At 37.2% G+C, this 19,624-nt stretch overlaps 3 protein-coding genes across 4 annotated transcripts; 2 read left to right on the top strand and 1 right to left on the bottom strand.

Annotated features, from left to right (window-relative positions):
• LOC18610642 lies at positions 168 to 2,535 on the top strand. 2 transcript variants are annotated; one of them, XM_007046427.2, is made up of 2 exons: positions 168 to 352; positions 934 to 2,535. In XM_007046427.2, the coding sequence occupies exon 2, from the start codon at positions 1,020 to 1,022 to the stop codon at positions 2,169 to 2,171; it is 1,152 nt and encodes a 383-aa protein (XP_007046489.2). In that variant the 5' UTR covers positions 168 to 352; positions 934 to 1,019; the 3' UTR covers positions 2,172 to 2,535. The 2 variants fall into 2 exon arrangements, with proteins under 2 accessions (XP_007046489.2, XP_007046490.2); XM_007046428.2 differs by having other exon boundaries at positions 207 to 352; positions 866 to 2,535.
• Positions 4,949 to 8,480, bottom strand: LOC18610640 (SRSF protein kinase 1). The gene is made up of 4 exons (XM_007046424.2): positions 7,931 to 8,480; positions 6,290 to 7,081; positions 5,659 to 5,706; positions 4,949 to 5,575 (listed from the first exon to the last, which is right to left on the bottom strand). Exons 1-4 carry the CDS (start codon positions 8,111 to 8,113, stop codon positions 5,276 to 5,278), a joined length of 1,323 nt encoding a protein of 440 aa, XP_007046486.2. The 5' UTR covers positions 8,114 to 8,480; the 3' UTR covers positions 4,949 to 5,275.
• LOC18610639 (epidermal growth factor receptor substrate 15-like 1) lies at positions 10,616 to 19,397 on the top strand. Its single transcript, XM_018125230.1, has 13 exons — positions 10,616 to 10,949; positions 11,736 to 12,912; positions 14,353 to 14,571; positions 14,665 to 14,891; positions 15,299 to 15,373; positions 15,639 to 15,710; positions 15,802 to 15,900; positions 16,040 to 16,111; positions 16,203 to 16,317; positions 16,679 to 16,747; positions 16,938 to 17,328; positions 17,497 to 17,617; positions 18,137 to 19,397. Exons 1-13 carry the CDS (start codon positions 10,800 to 10,802, stop codon positions 18,971 to 18,973), a joined length of 3,624 nt encoding a protein of 1,207 aa, XP_017980719.1. The 5' UTR covers positions 10,616 to 10,799; the 3' UTR covers positions 18,974 to 19,397.

Genomic DNA, 19,624 nt, shown 5'->3' with positions numbered 1-19,624 from the left:
CATTGGTAAGGAAAGATAAAAGGAAAAGAAAGAAATTTAGGGAATGGGGCAGTGAAACTAGTGGAAGAACCAATGGAAAATTCTCTCTGACATTATTAATAGTAAGTAGTAGTAGTAGTAAATAGCAGTAGAATATATTAACACAAAACAACATCTTCGGTTTTTTCCTCCCCTACCCTGGATTTCTTCCCCACCTCCCTCTCTCTCTCTCTCTCTCTCTCACCTCCAAATCAAAACTAACACAAATATATAGAAAAATAAAAAGAAAGAACCCTAATTTCCTTCTTCTCAACTCTCTCTTTCTCTCTTTCTCTGGGACACCAACCAACCAACCCCCCGGATAAATGATCAGGTATTGAATCAAAATTCAACCTTTTTAACTCAACTCTGTTTTCGTTTGCATAACGCAATTTGGTTGAAATCAGGCTTCTGCTTTGCATTTCCGCTTGACGTTACGTTAGCCTTGATATAATTCTCTCCTTTCCCTTTATGAGTCTACGCGAGATTTTCCATTGTTTTGATCGCTTTCATCTTGAAACTTGGTTGCTTTCGTTTTGTTTGGATGGTACCGTCTGTTCCAACAAAATCTTCAGCTTGGGTATTTTATTTTCATTGCTTAATCATCATTTGTTCACTTTCTATTGTTATTCATTGGTTTTACGGAGGTTCTGATTTTACAGAATCTGTAGGGTTTTCAAATTTTCATTCTTTATGCCATTGGCAACTAATGAAACATATTTCAATTCCGATTTATCTTTTAAAATAGGTTGAATTTCCTGCTACTTCTTAAATCTATACGCTTTTCTGAATTTGCTGTGTTTTCTGACTAGTTTTTTTATTATTATGATTCTTATCATTTTGCCAGAGAATTCAGATTCTTTTCTGGGTTTTGTTTGCCATTTAACACTGAGCCTATGGTTATTGATGTCTTAGAGTGGTAGCGATTGGAGCGGTTGGATTATCCATGTAGAGAATTACCTATCGTTTGGTGTTTAAGATCTTAATTAATTGGAAGAGGAATGATGGAGGCTAACATTTGTGATATCAATCACTTGGATGCCGATGTCCTTCTGCCTCCTCGGAAGCGCCTGCTTGCTGGATTCAAAAAACAGGCTTCAAATGCCAATGGTTCTTCAGATCAGCCTACAGTTGCTTCTTCTTCTTCATCTCTTCCTTCACCGTCACTCTCACCTTCACCCTCACCTTCACCTTCTACTTCTTCAAGCGATGTTAATACCCATCTTAATAATTTATTGAGTTCTCATATCAATAACCCAAATCTTTCTCCGGAGGAGATTTTGGCGGCCTCAAGAGTAGCAGCAATTGCTGCTGCTAAGGCCGCAGAGGCTGCTAGAGCTGCTGCAGAGGAGAAGGCTGCAATTGCAGCTAAAGCTGTCGCTGCAGCTAAGAGTGCTTTGGACTTGGTAGCAACTTTTTCTGAAGAAACAGTTAGTAAGGACAGATACCTGAAAAAGAATAAGCTCAAGAAGCATGTTCCAGTTCAACTCTTATACAAAAAACACCAACCAATCGAGAATAATAGGACAGATGAAGAGTTAGCCCATAGACTGCACCGAGCAATCAACAGTTCTCCAAGAATCTCGAAGAATTCACCAACTTCTGAATGGAAAGGTCATAAACATAAAAGGCCCAAGAGCTTGCCAACTCTTGAGAAAACTAAGATTTACAATGGGGGTATAGTATTGGGAGGAAGCCAGTCTTCTACATGCAATGGAGATACTGTAGCAGGCGAAATTGATTCTGAGGACTCCATTCAGGAGTCAGTTAAAGCAGAAGCAAAGGGAACCAAATATGAAAAGTCTGGGCAATCGGAGTTGGATAATGGTGAAGCAGAATCAAATCAGTCAAAGGAAAAGGCTTGTGAAGATGTGTATTCCCCTGGTAAAAGGAGGGGCAGAGTTAAGCTAAAGAAGTTGCCCTTAAGCATTTGTTCCTTTAGGGATCGAGTGAATCCCAAGGAAGAGACGATTACTAAGAGCTCTCCATTGACGGAAAAGAACATGGGTAATCCGAGTGCTGCTGTTAAGCCCTTGTTTTCTCTGGAGCCCTCCACTGATGGTGTTATTTCTATTGAAGGCACACCTATTTGGAAATGCCAGGATTACAAGGCCCCTGCATGTATCAAACAAAACAAAGTCATGCAATCATAATGTTCAAATTGCAGGTGGTTTCAATGATAGAAGTTAATCTGAGGTAGGTTTCTTGATTCTCTTTTTATAGGAATGACTTTACTTCATTTATCTTTTTGCTCATCTCTGGTTTTGTAACGAAGTTGAATTGACAGAATGTATATTTGAATGTTCAATTGCTTGCCTCTACACTTTACTAATAGTGCTTGCTGCATAAAATGAAGTTCAGATAAAGAGGAATGCAATAAATTTAGATGGTTCCTTTTTAATTTTTTGCTTATTGATCCTGCTTTCTGGGATGATGCTAGATGTATCAAAACTTTAATGCCGTGGGTATTGTTCTTAGCAGCTGATTCATTATAGTTCTCCGTTATCTATTTCCTTTTATGGTTGTTCTCATTTATTTTAAATTATCGCTGTATGAAATTCCTTATTGTTGGTTATTAGATGCACTAGTGATGGATACAGAAACAATTTTCATAATCTAATGAGTTTAATGAAGGATATCTTTGAAGCGGATGTTGCTCAAAAATAGAGACACCATAGCAATCGATCATCTAGAAATGGTGTCTCTTTCACCTTTTTTTTTTTTTTATGAAAATCAGTAGTCTCTTTCACCTATAATGATAGTTCTTCAACAAAGGACTTGCCCTTTTTCTCACTATCTTGCTGTAATTTAATGAATTGAGAAATCTTTGTCTTGGGTTCATCTTGGACATGCTGACCGTTGCTGAACTGTAGCAATGTGATGCTTCTTTTGATTGGTTTTGGTCAGGGATAGAAGTGCTTGTCAGTTAATGGCATGCCCGCGACTCTGCTTCAGGCCATGCCTTGATTGTGAAAAGTTCAAAGTTTTAACAAAATTGCAGAAGTATATATGCTCAAAAGTTTTCTCTATAGGTAGAGATAGAGAAGAAGTCCTTTAATTATATGTGTAGGTCTCTTAATAGTTGAATGCAATACATGAACTCAATGATTTAAGCGAGTTTGCACTGGAGAAGACTCTGGCTCCGTCTTGAGACTCTTCCATCCCGAGACTGAGAATAGCAGACGCACGTTGTTATCAAACTTAAGCGGCAACATTTTCTTGACTTTACATGTCATCTGTGCTCATGCTTCCAGCCGGAGCAAGTGGGTTGATCTGCAGTGCCACCTTTGCTTTGCATTTTATTTTCTCCGGACTATTTTCAGATATTGTACTTGGTGAATCTAGTCTATTCTAGTCTAGTAATTAATTTAAACACAGCTGTATCGGGATCTCCGAGTTTTTGCACGGACATTCAAAAGTAGATGTCAAAAAGTCAAATGGCAGAAAACACACAGAGTATGCGTGTCCGAGATTCGTTACTGATAAATTTATGAGTTAGAACTTAATCGGACTAAACCCAAAGTTTGACAACTATCATTCACATGTTATGATTTAAGAACCACCTGTGATCATGTGCAGCGCAAGGAAACGTTTGACATTGTGGTTGAGAACAGGGTGCAAGAAACTCGATTGCCCTGTTCTTGATTCTTAAGGGTAAATCTGGAAACCCGAAAAAGCAAAAAAGAGTTGTGTGTGAATCTTAATCTCAATCCAATCTGACAGGATTTGGGAAAGATGTTGATTTGAACTGGAGCTGCCTGCGTTTTATCACAAATTGTTAGAGCAGAAGGGCGTGTTACGTTTCTTGGTTATCCGTCAATTGTTGATGTTTTATGACTGGGTCCAGTCCCACCTATCAGCTGACCAAATCCAATGCGTAAGGAAGACAATCGCCCAAGCCAAGCAAAATGAAACCTTGTGTTTAAAAAGAAGCGAGAGCATAAAGTTATAAACCAAAGGCAGTCTCAGGGTCAGGGTTTACTCATGACATGCATTACTCTTTTCCCCTGCAGTATATGCTTTCTTCTCCCTCGGCTCCTAGTCCTAGGCATTCAGGCCCAACCCACAGAGTAGCGGCGCAGAAGAATATGATGACCTGAAATGAGTTCCAAAACGTTATTCCAACGAGTAACGGGAACTCGAACTCCATTCGCTACACTGTTTTTTCTTCCGAAAAAACGACCCAAAATCACCTCACTAGGCCCACCAGGGGTAGTTCCTCGCAGCCGCACCAGCCGTCCTATTAAAGGTTAGTGGGAGACCCCCAAGTCCAATCCAGTCCGTATATAAATAAATAGCATTTAGTATTTGGACCTTGCAATTTGCTATCAAATAGGAACGCCCGTGACAACTAAACAGATGGAAGAGCACCAATGGACCTCCTTTGCTACTTGTAATTGTAAATGTAACGCGTCACTTCAAATATTTAAAAATAAATAAAAAAAATGTTTCACATACGATAATTAAAAAATTTTAACAAGTTTATAAACATAAATATTACACATTTTAACAAATTAATTTTTTTAAAAAAAATTATAATTTTATAATTAAATCATATTAAAACGGGCACTTTCAAAGGGAAGGTACTTAGGTGGGGAAGGTAGCCGAAAGCAACAAAAATAATGTCACATTAAGTATTTCAAAACAAATAAATATAATGTTTCAATCTCATATTAAGTAAGATGTTATTACATTCTGAGAGAGGATAATTGTCCTCTACCACTGTGCATGACAACAAAACTGCAAAAAAGACGTTGAGACGCCCTAAGAAGTCACGAGCTCAATAGGCGAGTTGAGTTTTTAAGTAGGTACCAACCCTTTTCTACTTTCTACTACAAAGCATTCACCCAAGTTGATCTTCAAGGTCTTTTTACATGACTAGATGACACACAGAAAGGAAGGATTCAAGGCTTTCAGCAGAATAGCAGGATCTTCACCATTTCTTGATTATGGTGTTGCTGTTAATCATGATTTGTAAGCATTGATTAAAAGTGAGCATAAAACACATTATGTAACACAAGTACGACCGGTTTCTGTTATCGCAGTTAAAACTCCCTCGCCCACGCCATTCCCTCACAAATAGTTATTACTTTACATTTAGTTAATCATTAATCAAAAAATAAATCTTATTAGAAATGTCACAAACCAAGAGAAAAAAAAAAATAGAACACAATCAATACACGTACAGGTGGAGGGAGGGTCATGAAAATGATGTGGCGGGGCCGACATCGTTAATCCCTTTCTTCATTTGACCACCTTAAATCTGAAGGTTGCGCATTCCAACATCCACGTTAGATCGACCTTGCATCTCATTCTGACCTGAGCTTCTGAGATTAAGCCATGGGTGTTGCAGACACTGCTGGGCCGTTGGTCGCTTCTCTGGTGAAAAATCGAGAAGAGGACAAAGAAACTCTGCAAACTCACGAGCATCACTCTCAGAGAATTCGTATTTCTCCACCAGCAATCGATCAAGTGGCCAGAACTTCAGCCTCCGAATCCTCTTCAGATCCCCATGCCTGTCAAAATAATCCTTTGATCGAGCTCCTCCAATGGCAATCTTCTCGCACAAGCATAAATGGGAAATTTGTATAAGAATAATTTTATGAATAGGAGAGGACATCAAAACAGAAATAACTTTACCTTTCGAGGCATCTTTCCAAGAAGTTCCATCACGAGAGCAAGGTGATCCTGGAAACATTCCAATGAAAAACGTTATTCCTTTTCTCTTTTGATTTAACATGTCGTTGTCATTAGAAAAACAATCCATAAACATGACTAATCAAAACAGATAGTTGGCATATTCATAATAAATGCTAATCAAAGACAATAATTGAATCTCCCTAAGGCGCGCCTTTCTCAGAAGCAAAACACACTCCACAGTTCGATTTGCCTTATATAAACACAACAGGATTCATATGATGCAGGCCTGTGTTCTACTCAGCACATCTCCTTTTTCTTATTGTTTTTGACAACCAGGAGAAAAGAAAAGAAATGAGACCATAATAACAGGATCAGAGGGGAAGGAGGACATACTCTACGGTCATTGCATAACACACGTATAATGCCTAGATAAAATAGGTGAAGAACAAATATGATCCAGACCAGGCATCATCTCAGTAAAATATAACATGTCAAGAATGCCTTGGTTTCATCATTAATTTTTCTCTATTCCTATTTCCCAACAAATACCATGCAAAAATAGGGCAATGATAAGGCAGTCAGCCTGAGCTGTAATGACATTCCAAAAGCATGATGCATAGAACAGTCCTACCTCATCATCACTAAATCCTTGTCCACTTTTAGGGGCAAACATCATGTCACCAGTAGCAAGCTCAAAAGCTGTGCAAGCAAATGACCACATATCAACAGAACAGTAGTACCCTGAACGAAGTATGACCTCAGGAGCCCTGTACTGTCTCGTTTGAATTTCTTCTGCAAATGGTTTGTCAGCCCAACATGCATTTCCAAAGTCCACAACCTTGCACCTCACGTCAATCCCATCTAGACATCTCGCAGATTCTGGGGCTTCTCCTCCTCCTCCCATTGAAGCTCTTCTCACAGATATATTAGCAACTGCTCTTCTTGCCCTCCTTTTCAATTTCTTCTCAATGATGTTCATGGTAGATCCACCATTTAGGGTGCCCCCCTCAGGCCTTTCAAGAGTTGGGGTAAGACCAGATCTAATTGGATCCTTGGTAGGATCAATGGTGGAAAAGAGAAGAATATTTTCAGGTTTTAGGTCAGTGTGGATTATACCAAGTTCCCTATGCAAGTAGTCCAGACCCATCAAAATGCATTTGCAGATCTCCCTAACTTTATTCAATTCAATCCCTTTGTAACGGTTAAACCTGATTAATCGAAGTAAACTATCACCAAGAAATTCAAGGACCATGCAAAGATGTTGCCCATTTGGGCCAGTGTGCTTGAAGTGGTCAATCAGGCGCACTATACACTTGGAATTGGAGGGGTCACCATCAGCAATAGATGAAAGGACTTCAATCTCATGAAGGGCAGCTTGAGCAAATTGCTGTGCGCTTTTCTGAATCTTTAGAGCAACATATTTCTGATTTCAAAACAAAAAAAAACACAGGTCAGATAATACAATCATGCTAATCCAGAAAATTGGATTCAGGGTTGATGAAGAGAATGAAGAGAATACAAGCATTACTACTTTTTTGAGAGATTTTGAAATTGCAAATATAGCAAAATTCTGAAGTTGGTAAACAGAAGACTTTTATCATAAATAGAGGGATGCCCTTTCAAATGTTGTTGTTCCATGGTTATGCAACAAATATATCCTCAATCATGAGGATCCTTTATCAGGGAAGTAAAAATCCAATAATATTAAGTGGAGAGGATTACAAGAGAAAAAGGTTTTGCCCCAGTGTAAATAAAGCACTATTCAGATCAGGTTTTTTGTTTTATTGTAAGGTTTATTCCTTCACCCTGATTATAAATTCATATGATATTGTAGTATAGTGAAATATTCAGGCGTTGAGCGCTGATCCCAGAAAAGAGGAAGAAGAAGTGAAACGGATGATACTGTCATATTACTGCCACAATGATTTTCTTTTTGTTAAAAAAAATCTTCCTTAAAAAAGAAAGAGCTGAAAATAGAGAAAACGGGAATAGTTTCCGGAAAAGGGAATATAACGGTTTAACCGGAAGAATCCATGGGGAAGTATTAAAAAAAAAACCGATAGCTACATCAATTTAAGACAAGAAAGAATGTGTAATTGAATTAAAAAGCGAAGATCTCAAGCAATTTAAGCATCAGAATCAACAAAATTCTGCAAAATGAATGAAAATAATAAACAGATCATAACACCGCGCGAAGCACGAATTGGAGTCAGAGATATGGTCGTAAAAAGGTAAAGAAATTACAGATATGAAATGGAAAGAAGGGACTCACAGAGGATTGAGTATCGTAAGCGAGCCACACAGTGGAGAACTGACCCCATCCGAGCTTCCTCTGGGCGATGTAACGACCACCGGCGAACGGATCGCCGATCCTCACGGCATGATATCCTCCTTTCCTGTAAGAGTCGATTCCCTCATCATCTTCCTCCGAGCCTGACGAAGACGAACACGACATCTCTACCCTCCGATTTGATCACACTTTTCGTCCTTGCTCAGTTTCTTATAATTGGATTTGATTTCGCAGATGTTCCGGTTCGTTTTGTATTGTTCTCTGGGAGGTATACCTCTCCTCCGTTTTAGGGAAAAGAAAATACGAATTAAAAAGAAGGAAAATATAAAAAAAAAAAAAAGAAAAAAGAAAAAGAAGGAAGTTTCCAAGTTTCTTTTTCTTTTAGGCTTTCCTTGGTGTTGTTTTGAGTGCTTTATATTTTTTGGGAGGTTTGGAAGGGGAAGGGCGAAGGGGGGAGGGGAGAGAGAAAAGAGTGTGCGTTGATTTGTGTGGCTTTGAATATCACAATGCAACAAGTGCCTCGCCACCTTTCTCTCTTTGTGGGTTTTAACTTTCAAAATTGCCCTTTTTAAAGGTACTTACCGGGACATCAGGAAATCGCGGTTTTACCCACCCTCCCTATCTTCTCTTTGCTTTCCTACTACTAACCTTACTACTGTTCACTATCATTTAAATAACAACAACATATTTCTGTATAAGAATATTAATATCTTATCCAAAATACATAATCGGTCATTTGACATATAGATTGGGGAGGTTGGGCAATTTGCATTTGGGTTTACGGTAGGTGGACTGCGCTCTTCAATTTCTCTATTTCTTGGACGACTTGTTTCATCTGCCACCCCACCTTTTTGCTTTATCCAAATCTTCTTTTTTAATTCTGTTTTTTTTTTTTTTGTCTTTTGGATCTCTAACAATAATTTCTACTTCCCCTTTCTACTAAACTTTTTAACCAAAAAAAAAAAAGGTGAACCTCTCAGCTACATTGCAATAAAACAACCTTAATTTGAACTCATGCATGATTTACTATATAATTACATTAAAATTAATATATTAAGACACGAATAAACAACTTTAATGTGACGACTACGTCCAAATCTCATTGATCCTATAAGTTTTAAGTTTAAATCACATAGTTTTTAAAAGTTTAAATTATTAATGATTGATTTTAAATTTTATATAAGTCTTAAGATATAATTTCTAAAAATAATCAATTCTTAAAAAAATTAAATAAAATTTTATTTTTTTATTAGTCGAATTAAGTTTTTATATTTTTATTTTTTGATCATATAAGTTTTTATAATTAATTATTATTAATCAAAATATTATTTGTTATCATTGATGTTGATATGTTATAATGAATGATGATGTGACATGATCATATAACCGCATGATACTTTTTACTATTCACATCAACGTATAAGTATAAAATTACAAGTAGTGTTTTGATTAATGATAATTAGTCAATTATAAATCTTAAAATCTTATTTGATTTGAAATAAAAATACAAAGATTTTGATTGATTGTGATAAAATAATAATAAAAATATTTATAATTTTTAAAAAATAATTTAAGAATATTTTAAAATATTATACCAAAATTTAACCATTCACATTCATAAATCATAAAATAAAATAAAGAACTTTGTTTTCAAGAAAAGAACCTCAGCAAAATTACCAACTTGGGCTTGTAGAGGGGAGGAGAAAAAACTTGAAGAAAATAATTAAAAAAGGTTGCGTTGTTACTTGTGTTATTATTAGCATTGACCTTTTTCTTCCAATGATTATATTAGCGGAAAAATGAGATTTTGCTTTTAGATAATAAAAGGCACATTATTTCTTACGTCTGTGTAACCCCGGGCCAACATATATTTTTGCGATGAATTGATAATCATACCCAGTTTTGAATTCATTGCTTTAATTATCCAAAAAAAAATTATGAAGGATTTAGCTTCCATGGATCTTGGCTTGCAAAACAATTTCATGGTAGAATGAAAATAAACTACTTGCACCTAATTGAGAATACACACAGGAATGTAGCAATAGCACACCGTTTGTGTTGCCATTAAAGTTGGTAACACTTAGTTTTTTTTATCAAATTTGCAGAGACATTAGAAATTATACTTGGTATCACCACCAACTCCCCATCTTGAACCCTAAAAGGGTTAGTATAACTTACAAGTCAATTAATCCTAAAACAAAACAAAAGAAAAAGGTGATTTTTGGTCCATCATAACAAAGGTTTTTCTTCCAAACCTATTGAAAATCAATTGCATGAGTTCACTTCATCATTTCATATCAATCAAATATTCAAATTTATGATTTAAAATATGGAGCTAATCTTACCTTGAACATCTCTTGCATCTTTTATGATAATAATTAAATTCAAATACTCTCATATGGTTAAATAGGGATTAAACTGCGGTTGTATTTATTTTTTTTTATAAATTAGCATAAAGCGAAATATCGTATTATCGTAATTGTGCAAATTGTAATGACGCTCTGGCTCTGGCGCTCGGCTAATGGGATGGCTAATTGGCTAGTCCAAAACCAAAAGTACTCGAGCAGTCACTCAGTCGCGGTTGAGACAAAAACGACGTCGCTTGGAACTTAAACCAATTAATAGCAGCCGCGTGTTAAAACATGGGGTCGATTTCCAGCATGAGCCTTTAATCTATTTTCCGGTGCACAAGAAAGCAGGCCTGTCTCCTTGCGGTTGGCATCGGCCTTTCAAAGTTCAAGTGTGGATCATCGATGGATCCATTTCCCATCTGATTTAATTTCGTGTTATAGTGTGTTTGAATTGAAATTCCAGCTTGTTAAAGATTGGGGACTGACTGGCAATTGAAAGAATGGCGGCGCAAAACCAGATTCCTAACAACGGCGATCTGTTCGATGCTTATTTTAGGAAAGCAGATTTGGACGGCGACGGCCAGATCAGTGGCGCCGAGGCTGTTGCCTTTTTTCAGGGCTCCAATTTGCCCAAAAACGTTCTCGCTCAGGTCATTTCCCTGTTTCTTTTTATATTTCTCCAATAAATGTCAACTTACCTCTCTTCTTTGGGGTCTTTAGAGGCTTAGATCAGATTCGAGTCTTTCATTCCGCCACTTTTCGTCTCTTCTTCTGTAACTAGGTTTAGCTGCTATTAATTTTTGAAATTTTGGAGCTCTACATCAGATTTCGCTCTAATCAATCGATTAACTGCTTTATGGAATGTTTTTGGACTTCTTTTGTTTCTTCCCGATTTAGTTGTTATTCCATTCGCTGCTTCTGGATACTGGCCGATATCTGCTCATTGAGACAAAAGGAAAACGAAGAACACAGAATTGACATATGGATTGTACTAAGCTTACCAATCCAATCTGATTTGAATTCAAAACCGTTAGTTATTTTGTCTTTCTTTTAAACTGTCGGTCGTTAAAATATTTTCCAGATGGTGCAAGAGAAACTGCTATTTCATAATTAGTCCAACTATTGCAGTAAAAGCTTCTTTAGTTTGTGGTCATATTGGGGATGATGCACTGCTGACATGCCTTTATCAATGTTCTTCAACTTAAGCATCATTTATGTTCAAATCTCGTATTAGAATATTTAATTTCTGTTCAGCGGTGTTATGCTTGGAAAAAACTGGTACATCAATACTTCTGAGTGTTCAGTTGATTGTTTCATATCACTTCTGTTTTTAGAGAATTCTTGTATTTGTTTGGTTTTGGAAGTTCTTAGTATGTGCAAATGTAATATTTGTTACACTGAGTTGGATTTTTTGTTTATGCTTCTTTTCTATGCAGGTCTGGATGCATGCTGACCAGAAGAAACTAGGTTATCTTGGTAGACAAGAATTTTATAATGCCCTTAAACTTGTAACTGTGGCACAAAGTAAGCGAGAATTGACCCCAGATATGGTAAAGGCTGCACTGTATGGCCCTGCTTCTGCTAGGATTCCTGCTCCCCAGATAAACCTTGCAGCTACACCTACACCACAGTCGAGGGTAGCAACACCTACTCCGCAGTCCAGCGGCACCCCATCAGTATCATCCCAAAATTTTGGCCTTAGAGGTACACCTGGTCCTGGCAATGTGGGTGTAAATCAGCAGCATTTCCAATCACAGCAAAACCAGGTTATGAGGCCACCCCAAGCTATGCCTTCCAGCAGTTCCTCACAAGCACAACAAGTTATTGCAGGACAAGGAATGCCAAGGGGAGGAAACATGGTGGCTCCTTCTCTTCCAACGTCAAGTTCCTCAACTAATTGGCAGAGTGGAAGCTCGGGTGGCCTCACAACCAGTGGTAATAACCAAGTTCATGACCGAGGTGTTGGTCCTTCTACAAGCCAAGATGGATTTGGACTGACAGCATCAGGTTTGACACCTTTCACGCAACCAAGACCACAAGCAACCCCTGGGCAGATGCCTGCTCCAAAACCACAAGATTCGTCCATGCGATCCAGCCAGTTAGCAGCAAAGGATCCCAAAGCATTGGTGGTTTCAGGAAATGGGTTTGCCTCCGACTCCCTTTTTGGAGATGTCTTCTCTGCAACTCCAACGCAATCAAAGCAAACTTCTTTGGCAACTACATCATCTGCAACTAGCTCAACTGTCTCAACAGCCTCTATTCCAGCCTCTGGGCCCCATCCTTCTGTAAAGCCAAGCCCAGCTCAGTCTCTGCAGAGTACACTTTCTCAACAACCTGTGGGTGGTCAGTATCAGCCAAGTCATCCAACAGGGAAACAGAATCAGCAGGTTGCAGTTCAAAGCAATGCTGCTTCTGGTTCAACTGGGTTTCCTGCTAGAGCAGGGAACTTGGCTTCTGGTCAATCAACTCAGTCTCTGCCCCCATGGCCAAAGATGACTCAGTCTGATGTTCAGAGGTTTACGAAAGTATTTGTACAAGTTGACACTGATAGAGATGGAAAAATTGCTGGTGAACAGGCCCGCAATCTGTTCTTAAGTTGGAGGCTCCCAAGAGGTAGGCTATGAGTGGTTGTCAACTTTTAGTTTATCTACTACTAGCTCAAATTCTGTTGGTTAAATATTTTTGTTTTTGAAATCTTATGGTGATAGTGAAATAGATCATGTGCCTCTGCATGTATTTAACTTGTGGATCACTGAGCTTGTATTTGTTTTTTAGTTACTTTTTGAACAGCTATTCATCTCTTATAAACTACATGTACTTATAAAGGTGAGATTCTATTTTATTATTTTAACTGATCAATTGATATAACTTTTTTTTCTAAGTACTATCAATATTAGTATCTCTATTCTCAGGTACTTATTCTCTGGGTTTATGGAGAGTGAATGTCTCTTTGTGAAATCTTGAAACACATTTTTAGCTTCTTGAGAATTTTATGGCTGGTATTAAGTGCAGAAATGAACTAAAATCCTTGTTGAAACCGTTAAGAAACAGGGTAAAAAATGAAAATAAAAAAATTCATCAAGATACTAAGATCAAGGGAAAACAAGAGTTTATGTTGAAGTAATGGGGCCCAAGCCAATAGGACTTAGAGAAGCAAAGCTTATGCAGTTTTTCTTCCTTTGTTTCTTTTTGAAATTTCTAAAATGAAGAATTAAAAATTGCCTTGCATGAGTTCCTAGACGCATGATAGACAGGTAGGCTGGTTGTGAAATGAAAAATTCTACTACTGATGGATGAAATGTTAATTCATATCATTATACTTTATTGCAATTAATTTTAAAGGGCCAGAATATTGTATTCATCTAGTATACAAGTGCTACACTAGCTTATATGCAATTTTAAGGAAGAGGAAAAATGAGGAAAAGTTAAAAAGAAGGCCAATGTCATAAGACATTTGGTTAAACAAAATCGAAATTTAAGATTTCTTTTCTGCTCAAAGACCTTTGCTCTCTCTTTCACTTCCAATAGTAGGTTATGGATTTGTTATTCCTTTCTCTGAGTTCTGTTTTCTTGTTGTTTCTTCTTCTAATTTCTCCTCTCTCTCATTCTAAAGATAACCTAACTCTTTGGTTTACATCAATCAATTTTGATTGTTAGAAATGTTATTGGTTTAAGGTGTTGTTTGATAAATCATTGGAAATGTCAATCTTCAATAATTTAACTTATTTTCAATGCATTGGGTTACTCATTTAATAAAATATTTTCAATGAAAAAATGTTAAAAATGTTACATAGTTGAAACCTACTTAGTGCATTTGGTCAATGTTGTTTAATTTCTTTTTATTTCTTTTTTGTTTATCATTTTACTATATTAACCTTTTATTCTTTCCTTTTCACTTTAATTTTTTCCTTCTTAACTCTTATTAGATGTGAGCTCTTTTTAAAATCTTAGAACCCTTTACATTGATATACATTTTTGTCTTTCTTTTAGAAGGCATTTGCTATGCCACCTTATGATTAAGGGTCATTTTGATATTACTTGTTGGTGTTTCAGAGGTCTTAAAGCAGGTGTGGGACCTATCTGATCAGGATAATGACAGCATGCTTTCTTTGAGAGAGTTCTGTACTGCCCTTTATTTGATGGAACGCTACAGGGAAGGCCGCCCTCTTCCTTCAATGCTCCCAAGTACTATCATATCTGATGAAACTCTTGTGTCCACCTCAGGTCATCCTGCAGCTCCTTATGGAAATGCAGCTTGGGGACCTGGTCATGGTATCATTTCCGTATTTGTCATATTATGCAGTATTTTGCTCTTCCATGCTTTTCTTTGCGGATTATCTCCCTTTAACAAAAAATCTCCAATAGGTTCCCAACAACCACAAGTTTTTACTGCTTCCCGGCCACCTTTACCTTCTGCTAGGGGAAGACCACCAAGGCCAGTCTCTGTTTCACCAACTGATGCACAGGTGCAGCCCACTCAGCAAAAGTCCAAGGTTCCTGTGTTGGAAAAGAACTTTGTAGATCAACTTAGCCAAGAGGAGCAAGATTCTCTTAATTCTAAGTTCAAAGAGGCAACAGAAGCAAATAAAAAGGCACTTCCTTCTTTTTCTCTGTGACTTGCTGTGTTCTAGTATCATGCATTAAACGTGGAATTTATTCTAATTCCTCCCCCCTGCCTTCCCCCACCCTTTCCCACTTTTGATTTGTTTTGTACTAAATCCATATCTTTTAGTTGCCATGACATTTCTTTAACTTTTATTCTTCTTTTTCCCTAATCAATGTTGTAATTGACAAGCATCTTGTGTTTAGGGCCATAACGTATGTCTGGATAGTGCATCTTCATTTTAACTGTTTTTGAGAGACAGTTCTATGCAATTGCTTGTGAGATGTGACTTAATTTAAACTGTAGTATTTTGTTTCCTTCTGAGGCTTTATTTTCTCTGAAGTGCCTAGCATGTCTTCTCTGGAAATTTATATTACTCTGGCCTCGATTTTGAAGGTTGAAGAACTGGAAAAGGAGATACATGATTCAAAAGCGAAGACAGAATTCTTTCGTGCTAAGATGCAGGAACTTGTGAGTATGCTTCTTTTGTCTTTATGAATAGAAAACTGAGTGCAAAGCCCTTCATCATTCCTACTATATTTGATCCGTATGGGATTACTCAAACCCTAATGTAAAGTATGCTAGTATTGCTGAAGACATGAATGCCATACAAGGAATTTTCTTCGAACTGTGTTCTTGTTAAAATACATATGTTCCCTCTAGGGGTCTTTGATGTTGGATCTCCAGACCATTAATTCTTTACCCTTTTTTTTCATTTGTTGTCACTTGGCTATAGATTTTATATAAAAGCAGATGTGACAATCGACTTAATGAGATCACTGAAAGAGTGTCTGCTGACAAACAAGAGGTACCTTGTTTCTTTTTCCTTTGTCTAGAATTCAATTCAATTTTCCATGTGAATGTCTGTTGTTGCACAGCTGAATTATTTCGTGTCTCAGGTTGACATTTTGGCAAGGAAGTATGAAGAGAAATACAGGCAGACTGGAGATGTGGCCTCTAGATTAACCATTGAGGAGTCCACGTTTCGTGATATTCAGGTATTTAGGAATTTTCTATGTTTTAGAGTGATAGCGTATGGGTGATTTGGCTTCATAGGTATGCTTGAATTTCCTTTAATTTTTTATGTGCTTTATTTTCATTAGAAGCTTTTGTGAGACTTACTCGAATCACTTGCAGGAAAGAAAAATGGAATTGTATCAGGCAATTGTCAGAATAGAACAAGGAGACAATAAGGATGGTGCTCTCCAGGTATAATCTGATTATAGTTTACTAGATTTAGTTTAGTCATGGAGACTGTGAAACTTGTCTGTAATAGCATAGTTTCTGTTGGCTTGTGCAGGATCGTGTTAATCATATTCAATCAGGTCTTGAGGAATTAGTAAAATCTGTTAATGAACGTTGCAAGCAATATGGATTACGTTGTAAACCGACTTCACTGGTTGAGCTTCCATTTGGTACCATCTCCACTTAGTAACCTTTCATAATATGTATTACATGTCTGTAAGTATGGGCTTATTTGGTTGACTAATTTACTTCTTTCTGCGCATTCTGTGATCTTTCCTGCCAAGAGATTTCCTATTCAGAAATAACTTCTGCAAAAGCTATTTTTACAGTTATCTGTTTAAGCAACTGCTTTTAACCTCCTCTGGGAAGTGTTCCGTGATACAACTATAATCATGCCACACTTTTTATTTGCCTTCTCACATTATTCTGCATTGAGCTGAAAATGCTTGGATGGGTCTCTGATTTTCGTTTTTAATCTAGTAAATTTAAGGTATCTAGATGGCTTTAATTGGTTTTGTTTTTTTATTTAAGGCTGGCAACCTGGAATCCAAGAAGGTGCAGCTGATTGGGATGAAGATCGGGACAAGTTTGAAGACGAAGGTATGTGCCTGTAGGGCATTTGTATTGTTTGTTGTTCAATCTAGAATGTTTGGTGGACCACATTCAATGATGGACTTTGCATGCCCTTAACATAATGTTACTCATAATGCATAGGATTCGATGGTGCTATCTTCTCTATAAAGTGTAATCTGTATGCAATTCTAAATGAACCATAACTTTATCCTTTCAGGATTCACATTTGTAAAAGAGCTCACTCTTGATGTACAAAATGTCATAGCCCCTCCAAAACCAAAAACTTCGTCAGTTCAAAAAGAAACACCTTCTGCAACTGCTGATGATGCTAAGACAGATAAGGTTCCCAGCACAAGTGAGCGGATCCCTGAGAAAGATTTGGCAAATGACCAAAGTGAGGATGGCCTGGCAAAAAGTCCCTCTGAAAGTCCAGCTGTAAGTAGTACAGCAGATAAGCCATCTCAAGAATTCCAGGATTCCCATGACACAAAGAGTAGTGTTGCTAATGGTTCTCCACATGCTCAGAAGACAAGTGATCCTTTTGATTCTCCCCATGCCAAGAAAACAAGTGATGCTGATGGCTCACCTCTTGCTAAAGAATCCAGAAGGTGTGTTGTTTAGTTTGCAATTTTATGTAGTTCTCAGCTACTCTTCCTCCCTCTATTTTCTGCAAGCAGTGAACCTCCACATGGTTGTGCAGTAGGGATTTATTTTTTTCTTTAAGTTTTTGATGTTTAGGTAAGGTGCCTTGACAAATAGGTGATTTATTTGTACAGTGATCAAGGTGGTGCTGAATCTATATTTTCTGAAGACAAAGGTTTTGATGAACCTAGCTGGGGCAAATTTGATACTCATGATACAGATTCAGTTTGGGGCTTTGACAGTGAAAGTGGCAAGGTACGTGAATTATTTATCTGCTAGCATACAGATTAGATTGCAGGTGATTTTCTTTTTGTAAGTCAAATCAAGAGATTGAAACATATTTTCTCTATTTGAAGCTTGGGTTTTCTTAGTTTTTCTTTCTTTCTTTTTTCTTTTTTTTTTTTTGTTTCTGTTTCTACTGTCAAATAAAAATTATTACATTTTCATTTATGATTGAAAATTTTTTGCTTTGTCTTTGGCCAAGATTTAGTGAGTAGTGTCCAAAAGTTTTTAGTATAAGATCTCAAAGGACCATTTACCGTCAAATTAGTTTATTGAAGTAAACTTTATATTGTTTTTATATCTTTCCTTGGATGTCAAAGTTTTATTCTTTTTCTTGAATTTTGATGACTTTTGGAGTGAATATCAATCTTTTTCCAAACGAATGTTGTTTGTTTCTTGAAAAGATATGTTAGAATTGTTTTTTTTTTTTGAAATTTCTGTTAGAATTGTTTTGAGAATCACAAATTGGTCTAAAGAACACTTTCGATGCAGGAGATGGAACATGAGAGGCATGATGATAACTCTCTATTTGGTCTTAGTGACTTCAATATAAAGCCCATAAGAACACAGTCGTCCCACACAGATAACATGTTCCCAGGGAAAGGCCCGTTTACTTTTGCAGATTCTGTTCCAAGCACCCCTGCCTACACAGATAACATGTTCCATGGGAAGAGCTCATCTATTTTTGCGGATTCTGTTCCGAGCACCCCTGCTTACACAGATAATATGTTCAAGGGGAAAAGCTCGTCTATTTTTGCAGATTCTGTTCCAAGCACTCCTGCTTATGCAGATAACATGTTCAAGGGGAAGAGTTCATCCATATTTGCGGATTCTGTTCCAAGCACTCCTGCCTATTCAGATAACATGTTCAAGGGGCAAAGCTCGTCTATATTTGCTGATTCTGTTCCAAGCACCCCTGCTTATAATTATGGGAGCTCCCAACGGAGGTTTAGTGAAGGATCGGAAGGGCACTCATTTGACAGCTTCTCTAATTCATTCAACATGCAAGATAGTGGATTCTTTCAATCCCCATCTCTCGATAGGTTTGATTCTGTTCGTAGCTCAAGAGATTTGGATCAGGGTTATGGGTTCCCCCCATTGAGGTTTGATTCTTTTAATGGGCATGATGGACATGACAGTGGGACACTCCAATCTCCGCGGCATTCCCTAGCGAGGTTTGATTCCATGCGAAGCACTACAGGGTTTGATCATAGTCATGAGTTCCCATCATTTGATGATAGTGATCCATTTGGGTCGACTGGGCCATTTAGGACATCACTGGAGAGTCAGACCCCGAGGAGAGACTCTGATAACTGGAGTGCTTTTTAGTTAAAGGAAGATAAAAGAAAAAAAAAATATAAATGCAATTAAATCGGCGGTTTCTTTTTCATGTTAAGCCCTTGTAGGTCAAGATTTTCCTCTGATGCGTGGCGGCCTGATTCTTTCATTAGCAGTATATAGTAACGGATAAGGAGTGATTGTGCCCTGTAATTTTTGCCTGTGTGATTTTGCCAATGTCTTTTTCTTTCACTTTTCATAACTTTATACCGTAGTTCATTTTCTTCCCCTTTTACCTTTGTATTTTTTGCTTTCTTTTTTTGTGTTATTATTATTATTATTTTCCCGTTTTGGACAGTCTGAACGCACGTAATATTCTTGTTTACAAATAGCTAGTAAGAATCATTGTATTTTGATATGGAACGTAAAATTTGTATGAACTCTTTTCTCATGCTGACGCAGATGTTGATGCAGTTGTTCTTGTTTTTGTTTTTTATTTTTATAAATGCTGAATGTTTCTCATGCAGTGGATGATTTTGTGCGAGTGGCTGGCCACTGGGATTTATCAAATTTTCACTTGTTCTTATATATGTATGATCAGGTTTGAGTAACGGATGTATTTTAAGAGTGATAGTGTAAACCTATCCAAACTTGAGACCAATATTTAAAGTTTTATCTAAATCTGCCTCATATCTGACTATA

The sequence above is a fragment of the Theobroma cacao genome, chromosome 1 (assembly GCF_000208745.1).
Source record: "Theobroma cacao cultivar B97-61/B2 chromosome 1, Criollo_cocoa_genome_V2, whole genome shotgun sequence".
In the NCBI taxonomy this organism is placed as follows: Eukaryota; Viridiplantae; Streptophyta; class Magnoliopsida; order Malvales; family Malvaceae; genus Theobroma; species Theobroma cacao.
Note: the sequence above shows the minus strand (reverse complement) of the source record. Positions and strands in the feature narration are given on the sequence as shown.

Coding starts and splice junctions, on each gene's coding strand:
- LOC18610639 (XM_018125230.1), top strand. CDS start 10,800: ATGGCGGCGCAAAACCAGATTCCTAACAACGGCGATCTGTTCGATGCT. Junction 14,892..15,298: donor CAACAGAAGCAAATAAAAAG/GCACTTCCTTCT, acceptor TCGATTTTGAAG/GTTGAAGAACTGGAAAAGGA. Junction 15,711..15,801: donor TGTCTGCTGACAAACAAGAG/GTACCTTGTTTC, acceptor TTCGTGTCTCAG/GTTGACATTTTGGCAAGGAA.
- LOC18610640 (XM_007046424.2), bottom strand. CDS start 8,113: ATGTCGTGTTCGTCTTCGTCAGGCTCGGAGGAAGATGATGAGGGAATC. Junction 7,082..7,930: donor CTTACGATACTCAATCCTCT/GTGAGTCCCTTC, acceptor TTTTGAAATCAG/AAATATGTTGCTCTAAAGAT. Junction 5,576..5,658: donor TTGGAAAGATGCCTCGAAAG/GTAAAGTTATTT, acceptor TTGTGCGAGAAG/ATTGCCATTGGAGGAGCTCG.
- LOC18610642 (XM_007046427.2), top strand. CDS start 1,020: ATGATGGAGGCTAACATTTGTGATATCAATCACTTGGATGCCGATGTC.